Source organism: Eucyclogobius newberryi, unplaced genomic scaffold (assembly GCF_026437365.1).
Source record: "Eucyclogobius newberryi isolate DKJ021-1_F unplaced genomic scaffold, fEucNew1.0.hap1 SCAF_19, whole genome shotgun sequence".
Classification (NCBI taxonomy): Eukaryota; Metazoa; Chordata; class Actinopteri; order Gobiiformes; family Gobiidae; genus Eucyclogobius; species Eucyclogobius newberryi.
Genome location: NW_027315823.1, coordinates 12,536,890 through 12,561,576, shown reverse-complemented (window position 1 = coordinate 12,561,576; position 24,687 = coordinate 12,536,890). Strand labels below are relative to the sequence as shown.

Below are 24,687 nucleotides of genomic sequence, written 5' to 3'. Positions count from 1 at the left end.
ATAATTGCTTTTAAGTGAAAAGTACATTTGTCAACTTTACTTCAACATATGATAGATTTGTGGGCCTCACTATGCCTTTTGAAAACTAAATATTGGTCAAATATCGATCATCGACAACAGCGACGAGCCAAATATTGGACAATTCCTAGCACAAAACCCAATAATGTATGAAAAAACTGATTCAAATTTGTGATGTATCTCAAGTAGCTAAAAAACAGCTTTGTACTGTATAATAAACACTCAAACTTTATGAGACAAAATTAATTCTATTATTGGTTTATAGGCCCAACCAGTATATCATCGGAATGGACATGTTGGAACCGATATGATAAAAAATGATAAATGAAAAATGATATATATAATATATATATATATATAATATATATATATATTATATATATATATTATATATATATATATATATAATATATATATATATATAATAAACTTCTTGTAGTGAGCTCTGAGCTCCTAATAAACTTCTTGTAGTGAGCTCTGAGCTCCTTCAGATGCTGAACCGGTCGCTCGAGCGTCGCACTGAAAAAATGTCCCTGAAGGGTCCATGTGGTACAGCTGAGGTCCTTTCTCATCCATATAAAGACGATGAACATATTATCTTATGAACATATCTCTGTTTTTAGTCATACCTTGACAGTACTACATAATTATAATAAAATGCCAATATTCTTGTACGCATGTTTGTTTGTATGTCTTTATTTTGAATGCGCTTTTCATCTCTGTATAAGCTTTTCTTTGTGCTTTTTGCTGCAAAAAGGTGGAAAGAAATCAAGTGAAAGTCAACGCACGAGATTAGCCCTGTGCTTTGAGCTCGGACTGAAACTAAATGGCAGCGTTGTACTCGGCAGGTGGACATGTATTTATGGCCCTAAAAGCCTGCCTTTAAAAGCACTCTTGTGTCTAATGTGTATGCACTGCTTCATAAATGGCTGAGGCCTCTTCAGCGTCGGGACAAAAACAGGGCCCTCCGCAATTACCTCTGTCCTCCACACGCCAACAACTCACTTCACAATTAGACGCAATTAGGGAGATGTATGTTTCTGTGAAGGAGGCCCCTGGCAATTATCGCCAGCTTTCCGTTTGGCAGCTCTCATCAAAGATAATTACTTATCGCCAAAGATGAATCCTCCGGAAAAAAAAATATCACTTTCAAACTAATGGTTTTCAGAGACTAGATAGAGCATTGACCTGATGCAAGGAGTCAGTGGATACTCTATGATGTTTCTAAATGACTTCACAGTTATTCAACTAGTCATTAAGATGCTTCAGTTGTTGTCACTAGTCATACACATCGGTGTAAACGCTCTCTCTTCTTTCTCACACGCTCTCTCTTCTTTCTCACACTTATTGTGCTTTATCTCCTATATTTTGTAAATATAGTAAGTATATTTTTTCTATTTTACTGTACGATAGGGACACGCGCTGGAATGTTTTTTTAATTCAACTGTTTTTGACTTTTTTCGGCTGGATTTGAGCGTTTTTCGTTGCGTTCGTTGTGTTGTTGTGACGTGAGCTAGCTCCGAGCGAGCCCACCAGCCCCCCCCCCCCGCGCCCTCCGGCCGCGCTAAAGTACGGCGTGTCGTCGGTACACGTTTATATACACGTTTATATGAAAGAGGAACTTCACGAACGATCGGGACACGCACTGGAATCGCTTTAAATTAACTTGTTTTGACTTTATTCGGCTGGATTGAGTGTTTTCGTCGTGTCGTTGCGATGTGTCTTGGCTCTGAGTCCCCCGGCTCCGGCCCCGCCCGGCGCCGTACCGCGTTTACACAAAGGAGGAACTCATGAAACTGCGGAGAACAGTCGTCTTACCCGGAGATCGTCACGTTATCCCGGCGGACATCCTAAGGAAAACGCAACGAGGCAGACGGGCTGGACGTAAACTCCGAGAGAAGAGAGGGACAAACAGGAAGTCGGTTCCCGCCGTAGTCATGGGTAACGTGAGGTCCCTTCAAAATAAAATGACGGAAATAGCGAGCCTCATGCGGTCCCAGAGGATTTATAGGGACAGCAGCGTCTTGATTTTCACAGAGACCTGGTTAACAGCAGAAATGCCAGACTCTATTGTAGGTTTGGACAATTTTCATCTGCTGCGGGCGGACAGAACGAAAGAATGCTTGAAGAAAAGAGGTGGAGGTCTGGCGGTGTATGTGAACACGAGCTGGTCCAAACCCGAACACTGCACAGTGAGGGAGCAGCTATGTAACAAGGATATTGAACTATTGGCTATTGGCATGAGGCCATACTATCTGCCCCGGGAGTTCTCACATGTGATTTTGATCGCAGTCTATGTGGCCCCGTCTGCCAATGCTGAAAATGCTTGTGAAGCACTGCTCTCCTGCACTTGTAGGCTGCAAACACAGCATCCACAGGCTCTCTTCCTCATCTCTGGTGACTTTAACCACGCTTCTCCCTCTTCTGTTCTACCAACATACACCCAGTATGTTACCTGCCCCACCAGAGAGAATAGAACATTGGACTTGTTTTTTGCCAACACCAAGGAGGCTTATTCTTCTTCCCCCCTCCCTCCCCTGGGCAGCTCGGACCACAACCTTGTACATCTGAGGCCTGTGTATGAACCCATCGTGCGCAGGCAGCCTGTGGTGTCCCGTGAGGTGAGGATGTGGTCTGCTGAGAGCGAGGAGGCTCTGAGGGACTGCTTCAGCACCACTGTCTGGACTGAGCTTTATGACCCACATGGGGAGGACATCAACACCATCACAGAGTGCATCACGGACTACATCAACTTCTGTTTTGAGAACATTGTTCCCTCCCGGACGGTGCGGTGTTTTCCAAACAACAAGCCATGGATTAACCGTGAACTGAAGGCTCTGCTGAAGGAGAAGAAGAGAGCCTTCAGGTCAGGGAACAAGGAGGAGCTGAGGACTGTGCAGAAGGAGCTGAGGAGGAAGATCAGGCAGGCTGAGGCCGGCTACAAGAGGAGGATGGAGGAGCAGCTGCAGCAAAAGAACATTCAGGGAGTGTGGAGGAGCCTGAAAACCATCTCGGGCTTCAAAATCCCCCCTGCCCAGACAGAGGGGGATCTACAGTGGGTGAATGATTTAAATGCTCACTTCTTGAGGTTTGATCGGTCACCCGCCCCTCCCCCTGCACAGCTGCATGCTCCCTCTTCCACAGCTGGACAATGCCCTGCATCTGTTCCTCTTCGCTTATCTGCCCCGGACCATCAGCTCCCCACTTCGCCTGGACTCACCCATCCCCCCAGCACACAGTCCCCCTGCCAACCACTGACTGTCACAGCAGCACAGGTGAGGAGTGAGCTGAAGAGGATTAAAGTGAGGAAGGCAGCAGGACCTGATGGCATCAGCCCCAGGCTCCTTAAGTCCTGCGCAGATGAACTGTGTGGAGTTGTGGAGCATGTCTTCAACATGAGCCTGAAGCTGAGGGTGGTACCACAGGTCTGGAAGACCTCCTGTCTGGTACCTGTGCCTAAGACACCGCGCCCCAAAGACTTCAACAGCTTCAGGCCAGTGGCTCTCACGTCCCACCTGATGAAGACACTGGAGTGGCTGGTCCTGGACCACCTCCGCTCCACCGTGAGCTCAGCCATGGACCCGCTGCAGTTTGCATATCGGTCTGGCATCGGAGTGGAGGACGCCGTCATCTCCCTGCTGCACCGCTCTCTCTCTCACCTGGAAAAGCCTGGCAGCTCTGTGAGGATCCTGTTCTTCGATCTTTCCAGCGCCTTCAACACCATCCAGCCGCTGCTCCTGAGGGACAAGCTGGAGACGGCTGGTGTGGAGTATGACCTGGCAGAGTGGATCCTGGACTACCTCACAGACCGACCCCAGTTTGTGAGAGCCCGGAACTGTGTGTCTGACACTCGGACCTGCAGTGTGGGGGCGCCCCAGGGCACTGTCCTCGCGCCCTCTCTCTTCACCCTTTACACTGCAGACTTCAGACATGACACGGACAGCTGTGTCCTGCAGAAGTTCTCTGATGACTCTGCCATCATCGGACTCATCACGGACGACGATGACGCGGAGTACAGAGGACTGGCGCAGGACTTTGTGGACTGGTGTCAGCGGAACCACCTCCTCATCAACGCGGGGAAGACCAAGGAGATGGTGGTGGATTTCCGCAGACGCCACCCCACTGCCCCCTCACCAGTGAACATCCAGGGACGGGACATTGAGAGAGTGGACTCATACAAGTACCTGGGTGTTCATCTGAACCACAAACTGGACTGGACTCATAACACGGACGCACTGTACAGGAAGAGCCAGAGTCGGCTCTACCTCCTGAGGAGACTCAGGTCTTTTGGAGTGACAGGGCCACTCCTGAAGACCTTCTACGACTCTGTGGTGGCATCAGCCCTCCTGTACGGTGTGGCCTGCTGGAGCAGCAGCATCACAGAGAGGGAGAGGAAGAAGCTGGACAGAGTCATCAAGAAGTCCAGCTCCGTCCTGGGCTGTGCTCTGGACTCGGTGCAGGAGGTGGGGGACAGGAGGGTCCTGGCTAGATTCACATCTATGCTGGACCATGAGTGTCACCCCCTGCAGGACACTCTCTCCGCTCTGGAGAGCAGCTTCAGTGAGAGACTGATCCACCCTCGATGTGCGAAGGAAAGGTTCCGTAGGTCTTTCCTTCCTGCTGCTGTCAGACTTTATAACAAAAACTGTTAGTACTGAACACTCGCAATACTGACCTAACCATGTGCAATTCTGTCATATGTGCAATTGCTGTTGGAATTCATGTGCAATTCATGTGCAACCTATGTGCTGTCGTGACACATATTCATGTGCAATTACTGTCGTGATCACATGCAATGGTATTTATGTATTTATTTATTTATTTGTCTATGGGAGTTTTTATTTATTTATAGGAGATCTTCTACTGAAAGTGTTTTTCAGACTTCCTATAAGTGATCTGTTCTTCTGTATCTACCTCTGTATCTACCTGCGTTGCACCAATGAAATTTCCCCATGTGGGACAATAAAGGAATATCTTATCTTATCTTATCTTATCTTATCTTATTTGTATTTCATTTAATTTAAAACAAATGTAAAAGACAAAACAAAAAAATTGAAAAGGAGCAGGCATTTTCTATGTTGTATGAATTACAATATATTAAGAAAACATAACAATATTTAAATGACATATGAATTAATTGGAAACCCCTATTTGGCCTTGTATTCACAACATCATTTTCTTTTTCACACTTAATTAAAGTGGTTGTTTTTATTCTCAAATGCCATAGTTTTTTTGTCAGGATTATTTCATAAATGAAGTATTTTCACAGCAATGCAAAGCTATTTTTATTCTTTTAATGAATATCTGTTCCTTTTAGATTGTATTGACTTATTTATTTATTTTTGAATGCTTGAAATATAATATTATATATTTTGCACTCTCCTTTAAACATTATTTTGAGGATGTTTAAGTCAGTCATATCATGAATTTTCAATACTTTTAAGTTGAACAAAAAATGCATTAGAAAGATGCCAATTCTCATGCCAGCCACAAATATTGGCTGTATGTTTCTAGTTTGTCGACTATGGGACAGATATTGGGTTGTTGATAACGTTAATAATGCTGTACTATCTAGAGAGAACTGCAAAACAGCAATTGCTTGGATTTTTTCTGTGAGATCTCCAGCTCAGCTCTTCCTAAAAATGTAGTTTCTCTAACATTTAGAATCTCTACCCCATCTATTTCTAAAGTTATGCCAATTGTTTTCATCCACCCTTTAATTTCCTCTGCTGCAGAAAACGTCGGTGCAGTGTTGTGGAGGTAAATAGACTGCTATTGTGGGATTTACGGTGGACCACTAAAGCTCAGGCCGCACATTTCATAGATCTGTTTTCCTTCGTCCAACTTTTTTAATTAAAACGCATGGCAGTGGAGAAAATTAGAGAAGGGAGTTGCGGTGGGCTTGAATGAGAGAGGGGAAAAAGTACATCACAACAAACGCTAATCGTCCAAAGCCTCACCTGATTGGAGCTCCTCTGGACTGGGCAGGCTTCAATAAAATGGTGATGGTGGTCTCCGTTTCGTTCAGCGGCGTTTCAGACTCGTACTCGGGCATCATGGGAGCTGTAGTTTGAGCAGGACAGGACGCAGGACAGGAAGACGTTACAAAGGACTTTACAGAACGTCATTGTTTTTGTACTGCATGAATCTAACTGCAACAAACATGTAACTGCCATGGATTAAAGGAGACGTACAGGATTATGCTTTGTTTTCATGTACTGAACTATAACATAAGTAGATCATCATTTTACATTTTTCTCAATCGTAAGCCACAATATTTATCTAAAATGGCTTAGAAATAGACACAGGTTCACTGACTTCCTTTTCAAGACTGCAGAACTGATAAGCCCCGCCTCTTCATAGCAGTGGATTGTCATTTACATGTTTTTAATGTCAAAATACTAAGATAATGGCGAGGAAACGCAGAGGAAAAACTGCTTTAACACTTTAACGCGTTAACATCTCATTGTTATTGTATGTATCATTGCAAATTAATTTACCAAATACATATGTCTTGGATATTTAGTATTAAACTTTAACATTATTTGATATTTTGTTCATTCTCAACCAGAATATTGATCTAAAACGGCTTAATAATAAAAATGGGATCATTGACTTGAACTGATAAGCCTCTATAGACCATTCTCTGTGATATCACATTCCTTTTGTACTGGGAGGCAAAAAGCTATCAATTAAACTCTTGTTCTCTCGTTTAGAGCCGAGGACGCAAATGTTACGCTAATTTTCCTCTGATTTCAGTCGTGCCGAATCCCAGTCATCCGTAGTGAAGACAGTCGCAGCTGCTTCAGTCTCGTAGTGTGGAAACGTTAGACTGGATTTGCATCTGAATATCAAAGTGTGCACCACAGAAAGACATGACTAGACTCTAGTAGCAGGCATTTAAACATGTAATCATTTTGGTCGTGCTCAGGTACAGCCGGCTGTTTACTGACACGGAGCCTAGCGGCCGATGAAAATTAGCGGAGGACACACAGCGTCTGGGCTAAAACTTTCTCTTTTCCTTTATTTCAGAAGAAAGAGATGCACAAACATCGGCAACAGCGAGGCACATGGTGATACTTCTGCCTAAACACCATAATGCGGAAAAATGCATACATAAACTCGTTTTACACTTGCAACCAAAGCTAAAGCGCCGCATGATGGCGCTCACTGTGCAAATCAGCCCTCATCTCTGTGGACACAGCTCCAAATGACACAGGTTTTCCTCTGATAGATCCATGGCAAGTTTGTCCAACTTCTTCACCTCTGTCGCCACTTTTAACATCCAGTCATAGACATATATCAGTCTATAGGTCGATTAGAGACCCCTGAGTGAGTTAGCATCACAGCTAGCATCACAGTTAGCCTCGCAGCGCAACTCTCTGTTTTGGTCGGCAAGTGATCATATGACGCTGTTTGCTCTCACTTCACAGGGGCCGGACACTGTTGTAGCTGTGCACTCTATCCTTTGTGCCACCCATGAACTCACATACGTGCAAGTCATGGAGTCAGTAACGATTGCTGATAATGGTCTATATAGTAAAATGTCACCATAGCGAACAGCCAAGTTTTGTTTGAAGTTTGTTTAACTGCAAGACTTATTTTAACCCTACATGTTTGACCCAGAGTCTAAAATGTTTAAATAATCAGAGGAAGTACAGCGCTGTGATAAGGGGTTGGTGAAAACAGGACTATTCTGAACACTTGTGCCTCAAATGCAGGACAATACGGGATTATTCACACATGAATGAATCAATTGAAACACATCTTTGAGTAAACTATGATGAAACAGCGTTATAACAGCTAAAAGCTCACAAAAATGTACTTTACAAAGTATGGTTCATATAAAAAAAGGTGAAAAGGTTTCTAAAAATAGCGTTCCGTCATAAAGCCATTAACATGAGAACCTCTTTTACATCGGCACTTTAAAAACCTGTTTTCTGTGTAACGGCCGTAACATTTCCAACGGAAAAGTCCTGGAGATATGAAAATGGACGTTGGATGGACAAAGAGTTGACGAGAGAATGTAAGTGAGTGACAGGTCAGACTCTCCCTGCTGTTATTGTCACAAACTAAACATACAGAGGCGGTTAGTTAAATGCAGCCTGTTGTTAGCGCTATGAGCCGCTAAACAGAATGGTACCTGCGATCTTGGTGGTGATCCTGGAGGTGACTGGAGGCCCGAAGCCTTTGTTGGTGGAGGCCTTGAGGGTGAAGAAGTACGTGGTCCCAGGAAACAGCCCCACAAACAGGTGCTGGGTCTCATTTTGGAGCTTGAAGACTCGCCCTCTCTGAGTGCTCAGGTCAGCGCTGGGGTCCCACGAGCTCAGGGCCTTGTACGTGATCTGCCAACATCACACAGAGGTGTAAGATACAGTGGGTGCTGACTGTAAAGGACAAATATCGGGCATTTTTGGGGAATTGTTATGTCCTGCTCTTGACTATCTTTAGATAATGTGTCTTCTAAAACCGCATCAGGCGTTTTCCCACATCAGGAATTGAGTTAGTTCATCTACTGGCAGCAGAAGAACTTGCAAAGGCTAGAGAAACAAACCTAGCACAGTCATAATGAGCACAATTTAACGGCAGAAATGCTCAAAACTGTCTGTCTGCCGATGATTCATGGACTTAAAAACAGCGCAGAAGATTGCAGAGTTCCACCTACAGTATGACGTCACAAATATGGGACATTTGGAACGGGGTGTTTTCTGAGGCTCAAAAAGAAAGGACTTACTGAACAGGATTCATCAAACAAGCGTGAATGAAGCTAAGCACAACCATCCAAGTATGTTTTTGATGAGGGAACAGCATTAATGTTTGTCAATTTAGCATAATGCGTGTCCTTAAATACAGAAAACATTGGGACAAACTTGGAAATTCCACAAATACAAATCGTACTCTTTTGTAAGAGGTATAGAAGCACACCTAAATCCACTGAGCTACCATCCCCTTTCTTTGTTCGTTGGAGCTTGACTCTTCAGTAAACATCAATATTCGTCGTTCGTACCATACAATCCCATGAAAACAGAGTCAAATGCACTGCTCCGCCTCCTCGCCAGTCTTTTTTCAAACCGCTGGCGTTCACGTTTGTCAAGACACAAACGCAGCGGTGAGCACGACACACCCGTATTGACCGTCCTTTTAACAAATATTGAAGTTTTCGTATGAATGGGTTTAGGATTGAGTCCATTTGCTCGGGTGTCAAAGCGCCAGCTCGTGGGAGACACAGACCTGTTGCTCTCACCTTTTATGACTAAAGAGTGGAGCAAAGAAGTCCTGTGGCTGTTGGAAATCGATACTAAAAGGTTTTAGTGTCATCAAAGTTGTATTATTGATGTAAGTCTTGCATGGATTATACAGTGTTTTCATGCTAAAAAGAAGGGGGGGAAATGAAAAAAATCTATAAATACCCTTCTTACTGTTTACTGTTATTGCCAGATTGGGTTGGGAATTCTGTTTTCCCATCACTTACCACTGATAACACTGGGCCATTCCAAGAAGAGTAAACGTGGAGGAAAGATAAAACATGTATGCTCCCAATTGGTTACCTTTTTTTATTTTAAATGATTATTTCCTATTATATGTATCATTCAAGCACTAGTGCAATAAACCAGAATTTTTTTGAATCACTTTTTGTCAATAATAAAAAGGTACCAATCATCATGTTGACAGGGACGTAAAAATAATTATTTCAAGGCTTGAATGTGTCGTAATTAAATTTGCAATAATTGTGAAAGTTCCTTGCATTAAACCCATCAATAAGATAAAGAGCAGGTCAGCACATATTTTACCAACACAATTATCTGTTCGCCTAAGGCCCAAAGTCACTAAGATAGGCCCCTGTCGGTAGAAAATTAAAAAGGAACTAAAGGATTATGTGTTTGTACAAATATTCGATACGTTTTTAGCAGATTAGCAGCTCTCAGCCCTGATTGAGCCGTCTGATTGGACTAATGGAGCTTTCTTTTTAGACTTCATCTCAGCTCTGTTTATGACAATGGAAAAGGACGGCGCCTCTTCTCCTCCACCATTCTCCTGAGTATGTTTATCCAAATAGAGAAATAGCATGGCCTCGCTCTATATTCAGGCATTCAGGTCATTTCTTATTGATCACAGATGCAGCTAGAGGAGGGCTCACTGTGACCAAGATTGGTCTTCGGTCGTAACAAACAGACAAATCCTACAGGACACAAGGCTTTAGTAACTACTGAAGTCAGGTGTAGTAGTTACTAAGTCTGAATCATTATCAATAAACATGAATGAGGTATTTGTTCATGATTTATTAGGCTTATTAAAGTATTCTAATTTATTTTTTTTATATTTCCCCATGTTCTTATTCTTGTTTTGATGTATGTCCTTTAGATTAAGACCGTATTATCCAGACTATAGCTCCAGAGCGACTTATATGTGACATTATTTGTTAATTTCACACTGACAACCTTAAGAGGGCGCTCTAGGCTCTAAGCAACGCAGAAGAAGAATATGCACTTCCTCTACCTCCGGAGTTTGTGGAGTTGTTTAGAAGTGACACAGAGGAAGAAGAATTCAATGGATTTAGTGATTTGGGGTAAAACTGATGCTTTGGTAAACGTGTTAGCATGTTCTTTATGCTATAGTTATCTGAATAACTGTTAATATGTTACGTTAACATACCAGACACTTACCACAGTTGTCACAATTGTCTGTGCGTCATGTAGCTGAAGGTGTTAGCGTTAGCATACGTACACCTATTCACCATTTTCTCTAATCTGTTATTATTTTAAATTGCATTTCAAGACGAAATTTAGATTTTATCGAATACATTTCCTCAAAAAATGCAACTTCTACTCCAGTGCGACTTATAGATGTTTTTTCTTTTCTATTATACATTTTTTGGCTGGTGCGACTTGTAGTCCAGAAAATACGGTATTCAGGAAATGTCCAATTCTGTCCTATTCTTGTGATTTCTTGCAGTATTGATGGTTGTTTAAGAGAGTATCAAGTTGTGCTACAAACTTTAGTATCAATTAGCATCCAGGCATGGATTGTATTGACTTGGACGCTTACCATAACACAATTTTTGCTGAGTAAATGGCCGCTTTAACGTGCAAAGGAGAAAGCAAATAGTAGCGCCGTCCCTCCAGAGCAGACGGTCTCAGTGGCAGAGTCAATGGGATCTGAGCTCAAGGCCACACTAAATATAGTCCATTATCGACACAGAAGAAAACTATCTGAGAGAGGGGAAGTATCGGACGTACAGAGGTTTTCTAATGCATATATTTCTGGAATACTGCAAGAAGAGTACTTGTATCAGTTTTACAAGGTCGACAAGATAAATGAAGAGATACTGATGTTAGGACAGAACGTGTATGCAATAGAAATTAACAAAAAACAGGAAAATGCATGGTAATGTTTTCAATTCTTTTACATAATAAATCATTCTATCAATATGTCAATCGTCTCGCTGTGTATTAAAGATGCACACTGTAACTTGAGATGTTTTTGCTTTCCAATAATATTCCACAATATGGCATTAAATGTATAAAGGAGACAGGTCGGATTTGTGAGTATTTTCTAAACACTTGTAATTGAAAAAATGTATTGTAAATGTAAGTGTTGTAAATTTTAGGACACATTATACAAAAATAATACTTTTTTAAGCTTTTAACCATGATATATTGTTGTTCCCTCGTCAAAAACATATACCCGGAGTGGTATTTCGCTTCATCCGCACCGGTTTCATTAATCCTGTTTATGGGGTCATCTTCAAATCACTCCGTTTCAATTTTCCCAAGGTAAAAAGACAGGCTTTTCCCGAGCCGTTTTTTAAGACCATACACCGTCACCGGACTCGCTCTGCGGTCAAAACGTGTCACTTTAGTTTAGCAGTCACGTTGCCTAAGGGCTTCAATTACACGGTTTCTCAAGTGTAGTTTTAAAGCACGTTTTCCAAATATAAACATTATTTCAAGTTAGAGAACACTAATGGCGAGGTGACCAAAGGCACGTTTAAAGCCGCAAGAACGCTTACATTTCACATTACAACGAACCAAATCCACGGAACATAATTTTGCCGACCCGTTTTTTTCAGTAATTCTGTGGTTTCTCCTCGCATGTAGCCCTCCCATATCATTTACAATCTCGTCCCTTAAGCTGCTCTCTGGTGTAATTGCTGTCATTCCCCTCACATCAGTCTGTCCTCTGTCTTCTCCAGGACAAAGGCGCCGCAGTAGAAAACCCACACCTCCATTAGACCTTCCTCTTCTCAGTCCACATGTGTCTGTGGGGAGTGCAGTTCATTTGGACCTGCACGCTGCTACTTCATTAATATCAATGTACCGTGTGCCCCTGTGTTAAACATATCAGAGAGTTCACACAAAGCGCTGCTATTAGGGATAATGACTATAATTGCAGCTATTGACGGATTAAAGGCCTCATCTGCTACATCTAAAGGGCCTCCAGTCGTGTGCTGCTCCTCACATTTAAAATGTGTTCCCATCTTTCAAGCACCGAACGGAGCAGATGAATTAGACCCAAGACAATGGCAAGGGGCCCCTACAATATACATATAGAAAATCAGACAAAAGTAGAGGGATAATAGAATGACGATTATTCAATTCATATTATCATTATTATTACGTGAATACATTGAGGGATAACAATAATCTCGGGTGTGTTGAAATAATTGAAGCTAATTGCAGTGTTTAGGAGTACGTCAGGAGGGGAAACCGTCCAGTCCTAGCGCGGCTTATGGCCCTTAATTTTGTGTTTAAAATAGATTAAATACAAGGAATGTAATATTAACCCAAATATTGTTTGTTATATTGTGTTATATTATATTGTACAGTCACAGTTCTCGCAATAATACCGTGGGCTGTCACAATATATCGAATTGTGAGATCCACGGCAACACAGACCATGATCTCTTGCTTGATTAAAGTGCAGATGACATGAATAACTGTTATGTGTATCTGTTTAAGCCTCTCTCTTATGTGTTGTTTTATGTGGAGCCCAGGAAGAATAGCTATTGCTGCGCTAATAATTAATGAGGCCCCAAAACCAATAAAAAAGAAATTGCACCGTGAAATGAATATTGTGATAATATCAAACAGTGATTTGCATATTGTTACTTATATTCCTGTAAAATACTACAGCAGCGTCTGATTTAGTCACAGAATATTGCTTTTACGATATACTCTGAAGGGGACAAGATTAAACCTAGTCATTTACAAGAATAAAGTAAGCAAACGGTAATTAAAGAATGTTTTGATGGGTAACGCGCAGATTTAATGCAACACAAGTAAATATAATATAATAGTGCAAGAGCGAGAGAGAGAGAGAGAGGAAAACAAAGAATGTTCAAGGATGGAGTTTGGTCTATAATTTCTTTGTGATTTTAATGCATTTTTCCTGCTGTGTATTTTAAGAATAATCTATTTACTAAGGATTTGAATAGCATATGAGAAAGGATTTGAATAGTGTCGAAGTTTAGTCTATACAGACTGCGGGAGGCGAGGATCGTTCTCAAGTTCTTTATTTGATGAAAACATGGAAAAACAGGCAAAACAGTAGCGTGTTGTTCGTCTTGCAGCTGAGATTCGACCCGTCACAAGAATTAGCTGTGTTTTATATCGCTGTTGCTTGGGTCTGATAAACATGGCCTGACCTTCGCTATGACGTCCGCTTTAAGATTGTTTAGACTAGTCCACAGATGATTAGAAAATACACAGAATAGTTAAAATACACAGAATAGTTCATTGTGACCCATATGCAGCAAGATCGTCTTGACTCATGATAAATAGGACACAGCCATGACAATAATTTGATCAATATCCACAATTCCCCCTTTTGATCACATCCACATGTGATCACACTCAAGAGGCGCCAGACGCAACCTCACAAAATAATAGAACGTAAACCCCCCAAAAACATACTAACTGTTTAAAAATCATATTAAATCATTGTATAATATCGCAACTCAACAAAAGAAAACATTTATTAAACATAACCCATCATGGACATAAAACGGTGTGAGACAAGGAGCATCCCCAGTTAGTGTAAACACATGGTGGGATGTAGTAATCAGATTCTGGAAAAAGTCTAGGAGTCTTGTCACTATCAGAGTTAGATTCGTGTTTGGCAGAGTAATAGCGTATGTAATCAGGGTCAAAAGATAAGCGGGTTGTCCAGTAAGAGCAGATGCAATCAAGCGTTCTATAAGTGATCTAAGACTGCACAGCATCCAATCATAATCAATACACAGGCAATAACAATAATGGTGAAAAACAGAAACAGTGCCACCCCAAGGCCCAAAGATGTGGTATAACCAGGGAGACCACAAGGGGCAAGGGTGGTGGTAGATGATTCTGGCTTGACATGGGTTGACTTATATTCATCCTTTGCCGTCTTTGAAATTGGCCAGGTTGGTTTGGGGCCATTTGGTGTTGACCTCTTTGTGTTTGCCCTTGGGGGCAGTCTTGAGCCCAATGTCCAGTTCCAAAGCAGTTTAAGCACTGATCAGGAGTCACGCTGAACCTGTTTTGTCCTCTTCCAGCTCCTGCCCCACGTCCTCTTCCATGAGAGAATGAATTACGTTCACGTCCTTGATTGTAGATGATTTCTGAAGCAGATGTGTTGTTCTTTGGTCCTGTGGCGGATGGGACGGCCTGTGGTTGTGCCATAATGGGTTGTACTTGTCCCATGACCATTTTAACCGCCATAGCAATCTGTTGGGCACTGTCTGACACTGGATTATCTTCTGTTGCCACAGCCATTACCTTGGCAGACTTATTTTCCTTTTTTTTATCATTCACCTCTTCTTGGAGCTTTTTGAGTTGTAATTTGATCTTTGCCATTTTCATTTTTTCCATATCCTCATTCCGTCCTTTTTTTCCCTTCAGGTACTTAGCAACGTGATGTTGGCAGTTGGCATCAAACTCTTTTTCTGTCTTTGAGTAAAGACCAACAACGTCAGCCAAATGATCCTGGACACATTTGGGTAGTCCTTTCACCAGAGTAGAAAAGAACATGATAGTGTTGCCAGTACCAGGTTGTATGGGCTCTCCAGTTGCATCATGGAACTGTGCTTTAGCTCTTTGCTTATATATAAAGTAGTCTTCACCATTTTTCATTTCCAGAGCCAACAGTGCGTCAGGAAGGCAGGTGGGATACATTCCTTTAAGTACCTGAGTTAACTGAGGCTTTATGGTGGCAAATGATGTGGATGCTCTAACTGGAGCATGAATCTGTTTGGATACTTCAGAACGGATCCTGGCCGCCGTATTCTCATCTGTTGCTCTTATAAGAATTGCAGATACATCTCCCCAGCAAAGTGTTTCTCCTGCAGTATTCGTGGTCAATGCTCTGAGGAAGACCGGCGCACCTTGTGTCAGTTCGGGAAGTTTTAACATCAGCCCTTCTAGATCTTTCAGTGCGAATGGTTGGTACACTTCTTGGTTACTTGCAGTCATTCGGAGAGGTGCAATAAGTGGAGGAGCCTCTTCATTGCTAGAAAATTCATCCTCTTCCTCCTTGGGACCCTTGTGGACGGGGAGCGGGTGAAGTTCTCCACTCAAGATAGCGTTGTCGTATCCATGCTCATCCACCATTCCTGTGTATGCTCCCACCACATATTGATTTGGTGTTGACACAAATGGGTCTGAACCCGTTTTCTTCTGTTGTTCCACTCCTCTTTGAATGTGGAGTTTCTGCTGTACTTGCTTCTTACTTTCAGCTTCTATTAGCCCAGTTCCTAGGACTGTGACTGGTTCCCCCTTTCGTCCAAGTTTTTTTCTTTTTGTTTCCTGCGTAGATCAGCCGCCACTTCCCGTTCCTTTTCTTTCAGTAGTCGTTGTAATCTTCTTTCTTCATCTGTGTCCGAAGCCAACCCAGGTGGGGACCATGCATTGGTGGCAAGTTGTTCTTTTTGAGCCACTGTTTGCTCGAGCATGAATTTGGAGATGTGATTTTGGCTGGAAACCAATGTTGTCAAAGCTAACACCTGTTCCTTCAAATCCTGCATCTGTCTTTGTTCTTGAGTGGGTTCTGACGGGACCATAGTCAGAGTACCCGAGACTACAGCATGTTTCGTTGGCAGCAGTGGTATGGTTCTGATTGCATCTTTTATCATAGATGAATCCATGGATGAGCCCTGCAGGGGAGGAGCCGCTGGAGTAGAAGTGTGGGGAACTGTTTTTTCTTGTTCCGTGTCTGTCATAATTTTCTTGAGTTCTTTCGCCAGTTGTGCATATGCGCTATGATGTTTGTTTTCAGAGGAGGGGCACTGCAGTTCTCCTTTGGCCAGAGGTGGGGGGGCGCTATAGCTGTGACGTCGACCTTGTACCCCAGTCTGCTCGCTCTCTTCCTCTGTTCTAGAGCCTTCATCTTTGTTATTCGCTCCAAAAGGAATGCGCTTATCGGCTCTGTTTTTCTGTTTAATTTTGTTTTTTCTGATTGTTTGATGCTCTTCTGGTTTCACCTGAATATTGGCCAAAAATAGTCTCTTCTGATTAAAATGTCTTTTGCCATTTTATGTAGTTTCACTGAAAATGATAATTTTTCTTCATGTTCTTTCAGTTTCTTTTTGTCAACAGTTTTTCCTTTCACTGTCCAAATCTGATGTGTTTTGTAATGCAGGACCTTAGATTGATGATATTCATGAATACAATTCCATTGTTGTTCTGTGGGAGCCACAGCTTCATCACCGTGATTAATCAATCTTTTCTCTGCATATTTTTGGAAGAGGTTCTTCATTTGTGTTGTTTGCTTTTTTGCTTCCTTTGGGTTTTGTTCATTTGCACGGATTGTGTTTTCAAGATCCTTCAAAAATTTATTCATTTTGACTGGAATAAGGTCCATTTTATTTAATTTATCTGTATCTTAATTTAAAATGTTTGATTATTATTATTATTTGATAATAAAAAAGTGTGGCAGTCAGTGGTATTTCAAAAACAAACAAAACAATACAACTAATAATAATAACTATTATTATTATAATTCGAACAATAATTATAAGAATAATAATTAAATGAAATACGTTTAGGGAAAAAAATGATATTAAAATGTAATTTTAAAATTAAAGATTTAAAATAAAAATAAAAAAATCGAATAAAAAAAATAAATTAAATAAAAAAAAAAAAAAAATTTTAATGTAAATAGAATACAAACTTGAAAAAATGAAATTAACTAAATAAATAAAAATTCCACCTAGCCACAGAGGGTAGTTAATCTTGTCAGTAGAATGCTTTAAGCCAAGTAATAGCTTTCTTAGTTCCCTTTAGTTACCTTCACGTCCCACGTTTTATTTTTATTTTTATTTATTTTTTCCGGAGTCCAACTCCCTTTTAAATCAGTCCAACTGATTGTACGTACTTTTACACGTCCAACGTGTTTTGGAGTCCAACTCTTCTTTAAATCAGTCCAACTGATTGTCTAAACTAATGAGCTAACATTCACTAAATTCATACAATGTGGAAAATTTAGGTCTAGTTTTGGCAAATTTAGCATTTTCAATGTGCAGATTTTTGTAATAAATACAAGAGGTTTCTGCCTTACTTTTGTTGAATGTCCCAGTCACAATTGTGAGTCAAAAATAAACTGGCAATCCACTCCTCTTGTCTCTCTTTCGGCTCGGTCCTTGTTCTCCATCATTCCCAGCTGAACCGTTACTGGACGCTCTGCGTCGTCAGCCGACATCCAGAAGGGAATCGTTTAGAGCAAAATTCAGATGTTTCCTTTCCAAGCACGATGAGAGACCCGCATCCTCCACCAATTCTGTCGAAGTTTAGTCTATACAGACTGCGGGAGGCGAGGATCGTTCTCAAGTTCTTTATTTGATGAAAACATGGAAAAACAGGCAAAACAGTAGCGTGTTGTTCGTCTTGCAGCTGAGATTCGACCCGTCACAAGAATTAGCTGTGTTTTATATCGCTGTTGCTTGGGTCTGATAAACATGGCCTGACCTTCGCTATGACGTCCGCTTTAAGATTGTTTAGACTAGTCCACAGATGATTAGAAAATACACAGAATAGTTAAAATACACAGAATAGTTCATTGTGACCCATATGCAGCAAGATCGTCTTGACTCATGATAAATAGGACACAGCCATGACAATAATTTGATCAATATCCACAATAGCATATGAGAAAGCAGAGCGCTTGGGTCGATGGAGTGAAAGGTCAGGTGCGCTTCAGTATCAGATCGACAAAAGAATGATCCGAGGCACTCTGCGTGGGGCCTTCTTCGGGGCATAGCATCTTTTTTGAATACACATTTGAATAGATTCATTACTGGAATTAGCCTTCACGCACACAAATGTTAGATGTATTTACATGTTGCGGTAAAGCAGCATGAAAGAGTAGCTCCAAGGCTCCAAGGCTTTTACTTTCATTTGGTCCTGTTTGACTCCCGGTTTAGCCCTGGCCTTGACCGTAGGAGGGTTCCGTTTAGTCCCAGTTTTCAAAATGTGAACGCAGCCTTAATCGTTTCAGCTTGCAACAAAGATGGTGTTTGATCTAGGATATTTAACCCCCATCTCTCTAGATTTATTAGACAACAGGGAACAACAGCAGTCCGTCTCATGTGTTTCACACACACACACACACACACACACACACACACACACAGCGCAGGTCAATAATTCATTACATGGAGGGCTCCACTCCACTTCAACCCGAATAAACTTCACAAACAATGACACACAGAGTGACACCAACCGCCTCAGCGTCTGACTCTGGCCTAAGTGTTGCCTGGGAACCACAACTCCTTCACTTCTTGCATAGAGAGAAGTCACATTTCAGTAATAACAGTAAATTGTGTGCTGTTGAATCCGGTCCTTACCTCATAGAGAGTGATGACTCCGTTGGTCTCGTTGGGAGCTTTCCACTGAAGGAAGATCTTGTCCTCGTATGCTGTGTTCTGAAGAGACTCCATGGGCACTGAGCCAGGGACTGCACAAAGCAATTAAAAACAACTCTGTTACATTCTACACCTTTTGTACATTTGAGGTTCACTATGAGGGTTGTGTTAAGTGAAAACGCTTCTATTTATTTTTTGGACACTTTGGCCTCTCAACATACAAGCAATCCTATAGATGCTTTATTATTGCCGTTAATCAACATCCACAGCTTTATATGGAATTAGGGATGTCAGGATTAACCAGTTTTTCAATTACCAGAAATATTTATGGCTACGGTAGGTTATTTGTGAGAATCATACACACGTGTATGTGTGTGTGAGTGTCAACATGCTACATCTGTTTATACAATTTTTTTCTGGAGTACACTTGAATAATCAAATTGACTGGTCCGTTACAAATGGAGGTCCACACTAGTACGAGTCAACAGTGCAAGCTAGTCAGTGCGCTGACTGAGCTGGAGCACAAAGGGGAACCACACAAATCACAATATTTCCCCTCACAATAATCGTGACTCAAAAATGTGTTTTTGTGACATCCCCATAGGAAGTTCAAAATGCATAAACATAGAGACATAAAAAATCTGCCTTTAAATTCGCATCTACATACACACTCCTCTGTCCCTTCGCCCGTGCTTCTGTCCTGTCACTTTGCACTTGTCTCCTCCCTCCACTTTTCTAGTCTAACTTTTAAACTTGTCTGCCCTGTGTGCAGGAGAAGAGAGGGGAGAGCACTCAGGGCAGTGAGGCTCTGTGTTGTGCCATTTCTATAGCTTTATGCACAAACCAACTGTGAATGAAAATAATGCCATTTGGCCTAAACTCTATTATTATATTTCAGGCTAATAGGCAATTATGTAGTTTCAATTGTTGTTGTTTTAAGGGGCGGAACAGAACAACTTTGAGAAGCACTGCACTAAACTTTACAATCTCCAACTTTGATTTGTTGTTCTATAATTGTAAACTTTAAACCTGGCTTTATCAGTTTCTCAGGAAAAAATATTAGCAATGTTATAATTTATACACATAATAAACTGTGTAAGTAAACTGCAGAATAACCTATGATAAAAGTGTTCAGTTTAATTATAGTCAGATCTACTCGGTAACCAGGTTGTTGAGGTCACAGGTAGATTCACACTTTTTTGTGAAGGCGGCACACACACGCACAAACACACAAACACGCACGCACACACACAAACACACACACACACACACACAAACACACAAACACACACACACAAACAAACAAACACACACACACACACAAACACACACACACACACACAAACACACAAACACACACAAACACACACACACAAGCGCCCATGCACACCGACGCACACACACACACACACACACACACAAGCACCCACGCACACGCACTCACAGAGGTGTCAGACATGTTCAACAAGAACTGTAGTCTGCTGCTGAAATGTGACGCTGTGTCTTATTCAATTAACACGGATTATAATTTATGGACCACATATTCGTGACTAACTAGAAGAAAAGTGCTATTAGTTGATACATTGAAAGATATTATTTGTTTGTCTCTGGCAGTATTTTTCAAGTTTTCAGCAATTAACTATTTTCTTTCCATTATTAAGTTGAGAATCGCACGGTCACATAATAACCATTACATTGCACATGATTCTGCGATATCTAAAAAAAACATTAAAACCAAATAAATTTTAACAAAGGCATTTCTTTGTTAAATCATATGATCACGATTAGATATGAAATAAATACATTTTAATAATCAGAACAATGAAAATATCAAATGTATTGCGTAAACAAGTTTCCTTTCCTTAAACAAGCAACAAAATTATAGCAATGTCACAAAATGATCGAGTAAAATATACCAAAAAAATACTTAAGCAGCTCATAATATCGATCCCGTGTCACCAATTTTTCCCATTTCAATATTTTAATAATTACTGTTCATAAGCATTGTTAGCAAGGTACTTTTGTATGAACACTTTTATCTTAGTAAACATTAATAAGTGTAATTAATTTATAAACACAACCACTAACTAGTAAACACCAATTACCACTTACCAATTTGGGATGGTTATGTCTTGCTAAAACTAAAAAAATTAAGTGTTACCCTTATTTCTAACCAGATCAAAGATATGTGTTTACTTATTTATGTATTTAGTCTGAAAATGACATGGAGAAATGAAAACTGTTTTGCCTAAAAAAACACACTTGGGAGAACATGCATGGACCAGACGGAAAACTGGAGTTGTACGAATCAAATCCCTCAATTAAAACCTGTACGATGAATACATAAACGCATGGCTCCTCAGGTAGAATGTGAAAATGAAATTCTCAGTGTGTTTCCCTGTGTGTGTGTGTGTGTGTGTGTGTGTGTGTGGAGCCCCTGGTTTATAAAGGCATTAGCTACAAGCAGCAATTATCCTCTGTGTGAACAAGCGCCGCTCTGTTTCCTAATTACTGCGTTACAACACGGAGATTAACGACGGTAAAGTAAAAACAATTAACTGGGAAACAATTATACTTTTCTATCCCTTAAGCTTCTTCTATTCCCCGTTCACTTTAGCCCAGATTCATGTGTGTTCAGCAGATATAGGTGAAATACCCCTGAAGTGCAATCTGGGCCTTCAGAGATTTGAGATTGGGAGACGTTCAGGGGCCCGAGGTAGTGAGATCATTGGAGCATGTTTTTATCAGTTTAATGGCATTAGTTGGCATGGTTCTGCTTGAGGACAAGGAAACTTGGGCCCGACTGATGTGGATAAGTTTCAGATCCGATGTTGATTAAGAGGCTCGTAAATGCCAATGATTACTTTGTTAGTAATTGTGTTATTTATCATGAGCGATCACTGTAAAGGACATCAGTGTAAAGGACGGGCCCAGTACATGTATATTGTAAATGCATCTCTTTGGGTGAAAAGGAGACCGCAGTGCTTTATCTACATCTGATTATAGAACATTTTATTCTCCGAGAAGCAGGAAGTGCAGCCTTAGCATGCTAATGTCTGATAGCTTTACAGTCACAGGCTCAAAGAGTTGGGAAAAGCGCTTTTAAACTCATCTCTGTGAATATTTAGGATGCTGGGATTTCCTTAAGTAAGTTTGCGATACGTGTGGACTGCTGTAAAGAGTTTAAAATGAACTAGTTCTGTTTTTCATGTTGTTTATACATAAAAAGCAGGTAGAGCACCTTTAATGCTGCTCCTTTTTACGTTGACGTACGGTTGAATTGTGTATTATTTTTAACCTAATATAGTAACTCCTCAACAGCAAACCATTTGACAATAAACCAAAAACCTGTGTAACTTGGGCCATATTTTGTGCAATGATCAAAAGCCAATGTATGCATAAGCGACTGAATTCTGTAAGTTTTGGCCTTTAAAATGTGGTATGGCATGTTGACATCGAGAGATCCGTAGTCAACATTGATAAAAAATGTCCTCGGCGGCTGCTTTGGACTATCGTGACAGAGTTAAAGTCTGTAAAAAATGGATTTGTGGCTGAATGTGGCTGTTTTTTACATACAAAACAATGCCTCGGGAAAGTCACCAGAAGTGGCAGTTTCGTAGCTTCAATAACGCGAGTATCAGACACATTAGTGCAGCAGCTGAATGCTGGGCTCGTCCCGCTCAAGGCCACAGAATCAGACGCTTTTGTTGGCGTGCGATTGATACTTACTCTTGGCTAACCGTGCGTTTCTTTTCAATATTTAGCTTTAATTCTTTTCCCTGGAGGCGCTCTCGTCTATACATCCATTATTTAGCGCTGCAGCTAATTGAGCAGAGAAAATCCTTGAGCCACGCTGAGAGACACCACTGACTCAACCGCTGAAGATAACGTATGTATCAACAACGCACGCTTATGTCCCTGGTTTCGGGTGAAAATGTTTTCTGTTTGTAAGTCACTTTGTACAATCTTGTAATCTGTTTGCGCCGTGTGTTCTCCAGCAGCGTGAGCTTGATTGTGACATTTTCATCTTTCATAATGAAGATGGCTTTCTATAGGTGGATGTTTAGTCTGAATAAACAAGATTCTAACGCATATTGTTTTCGAAGAATCAAAAGTATACCTTAAAGTGACGGCAAACCCTGCTCTGGCCTCTGAAAGTGGTGAAAAGTGTGATGAACTCAACAAGGTGATAATTAGGATGCTAGGAATTGTTAGATTTGAGATTTTTCATGATTTGCTAATGGTGCTAACAATGCTATAGCTATCTAAAGTAGCTTTCTGAAATAAATGTGCAGAATGTATGACATGTACATTAGAGGTGTGCAAAAATATGTAGATATCGATATGTCATGATACTCATTTTGGTATATTTTACTAAATAAAATAAAATAAATTATTTTGTAACAACTGCGACGAGTTGGCCACTGTCCAGGGTGTACCCCGCCTAAGGCCCGAAGTCACTGGGATAGGCTCCAGTCACCCGCGACCCCGAAAGGGAACAAGCGGTAGAAAATGGATGGATGGATGGATTTTGTAACAATTTAAATGTATCTTTGGAGAAACCTTTGACATATTCACTGTTTCGATGATTAAATTGTGAGTATTTTATTTTTAAGTTTACAAAATGTGTTTGGCTCTTACAAAAATAGTGACATATTGCAGAATATCATGAGCAATACATCAATAATTGCATGTAACGCCAAATCCTGATATTCTTGAATCATAAGTCGAGTATCGTATATTGCAGGAATTCAAAGATTCTCAGGTTTTTTTTAGAACAGAGGTTAGAACTAGATTGTGTGAGTTTTGATGAAGGGATGGCATGTTAATTGCTTCTTTAAAGTAATACTGTGCTGTTACATCTCTTTTGACCAGAAAAACTTATATATTTATCATTATAAGGCAGTGGCATCTCAGGTAAGAGAAGAATGTTAGGGTCGTCAACATATCCACATGTAAAATAGGGGTCATTGGGTGAAAATGGTTGGGAACAATGGTATATCATGTCGAATCATGAGGTACCCTGGCATTCCCAGTCCTAAGTACATATTTACTGAGTTGGAGGGGAAATCTGTTTCTGTCCCCAATACAGAGCTGAAGATAAAGTAGTAAGATCTTGTGCATTCCTCAACTGGACAAAACATGTTCTATCCCTGGTAGTTCCTTACTTATGGTTCTCATCCAACAAAATGCCATCTAAAATGTATCAGTAATATCATTTGTTCCTTTTTTCACAAGTAGCAGTTTATACAAGCTATAAACTGTATGAAGTCAACAGCACTTTCCTGAACTAGAAGTACCGTATTACCGCATTATAAGCCAAACTCTTTTCATAGTTTGGCCAATTCATACTCCGGAGCGACTTATATGTGACATTATTAACACATTATTCTATCATTTTGTTTGTTATTTTCACCCTGGCAACCACAAGAGAGCGCTCTAGGCTCTAAGCGACGCAGAAGAGGATTCGGCACTTTGTCTACATCCAGAGTTGGCGGATTTTATCAAAATAAATGTCCCCTTATTCTACAGTGCGACTTATATATGTTTTTTTCTTCTCTATGATGCAGTTTTTGGCTGGTGCGACAGATAAACCGAAGTGATTTATACTCCGGAAAATACGGTAATGGAAGTCCGAATTCCAAGCTCTCACCATCCTCCTCCGTTTGCTTGACGATCTCCTCGCTCTCTTTGCTGCCTTCGGGGTTGGCCAGGACCAGTCGGAGTCTCACTGTTACGAAGGGCCTCAGACCTCGCAGAGTGTAATGGGACGAAGTCGGGATCAGCTCTTCAGCCGAAAACTCCTGCTGGTTGAACACATACTGGTACTGCAC

At 41.0% G+C, this 24,687-nt stretch overlaps 1 protein-coding gene across 1 annotated transcript in view; it reads right to left on the bottom strand.

Annotated features, from left to right (window-relative positions):
• The window catches only part of ptprt (protein tyrosine phosphatase receptor type T), a 186,871-nt gene that overhangs the window by 83,189 nt on the left and 78,995 nt on the right, over nucleotides 1-24,687 (bottom strand). The window contains 4 exon segments of the mRNA XM_072451758.1: nucleotides 5,979-6,081; nucleotides 8,162-8,363; nucleotides 18,836-18,945; nucleotides 24,507-24,687. Coding sequence (XP_072307859.1) covers nucleotides 5,979-6,081; nucleotides 8,162-8,363; nucleotides 18,836-18,945; nucleotides 24,507-24,687 — 596 coding nt within the window.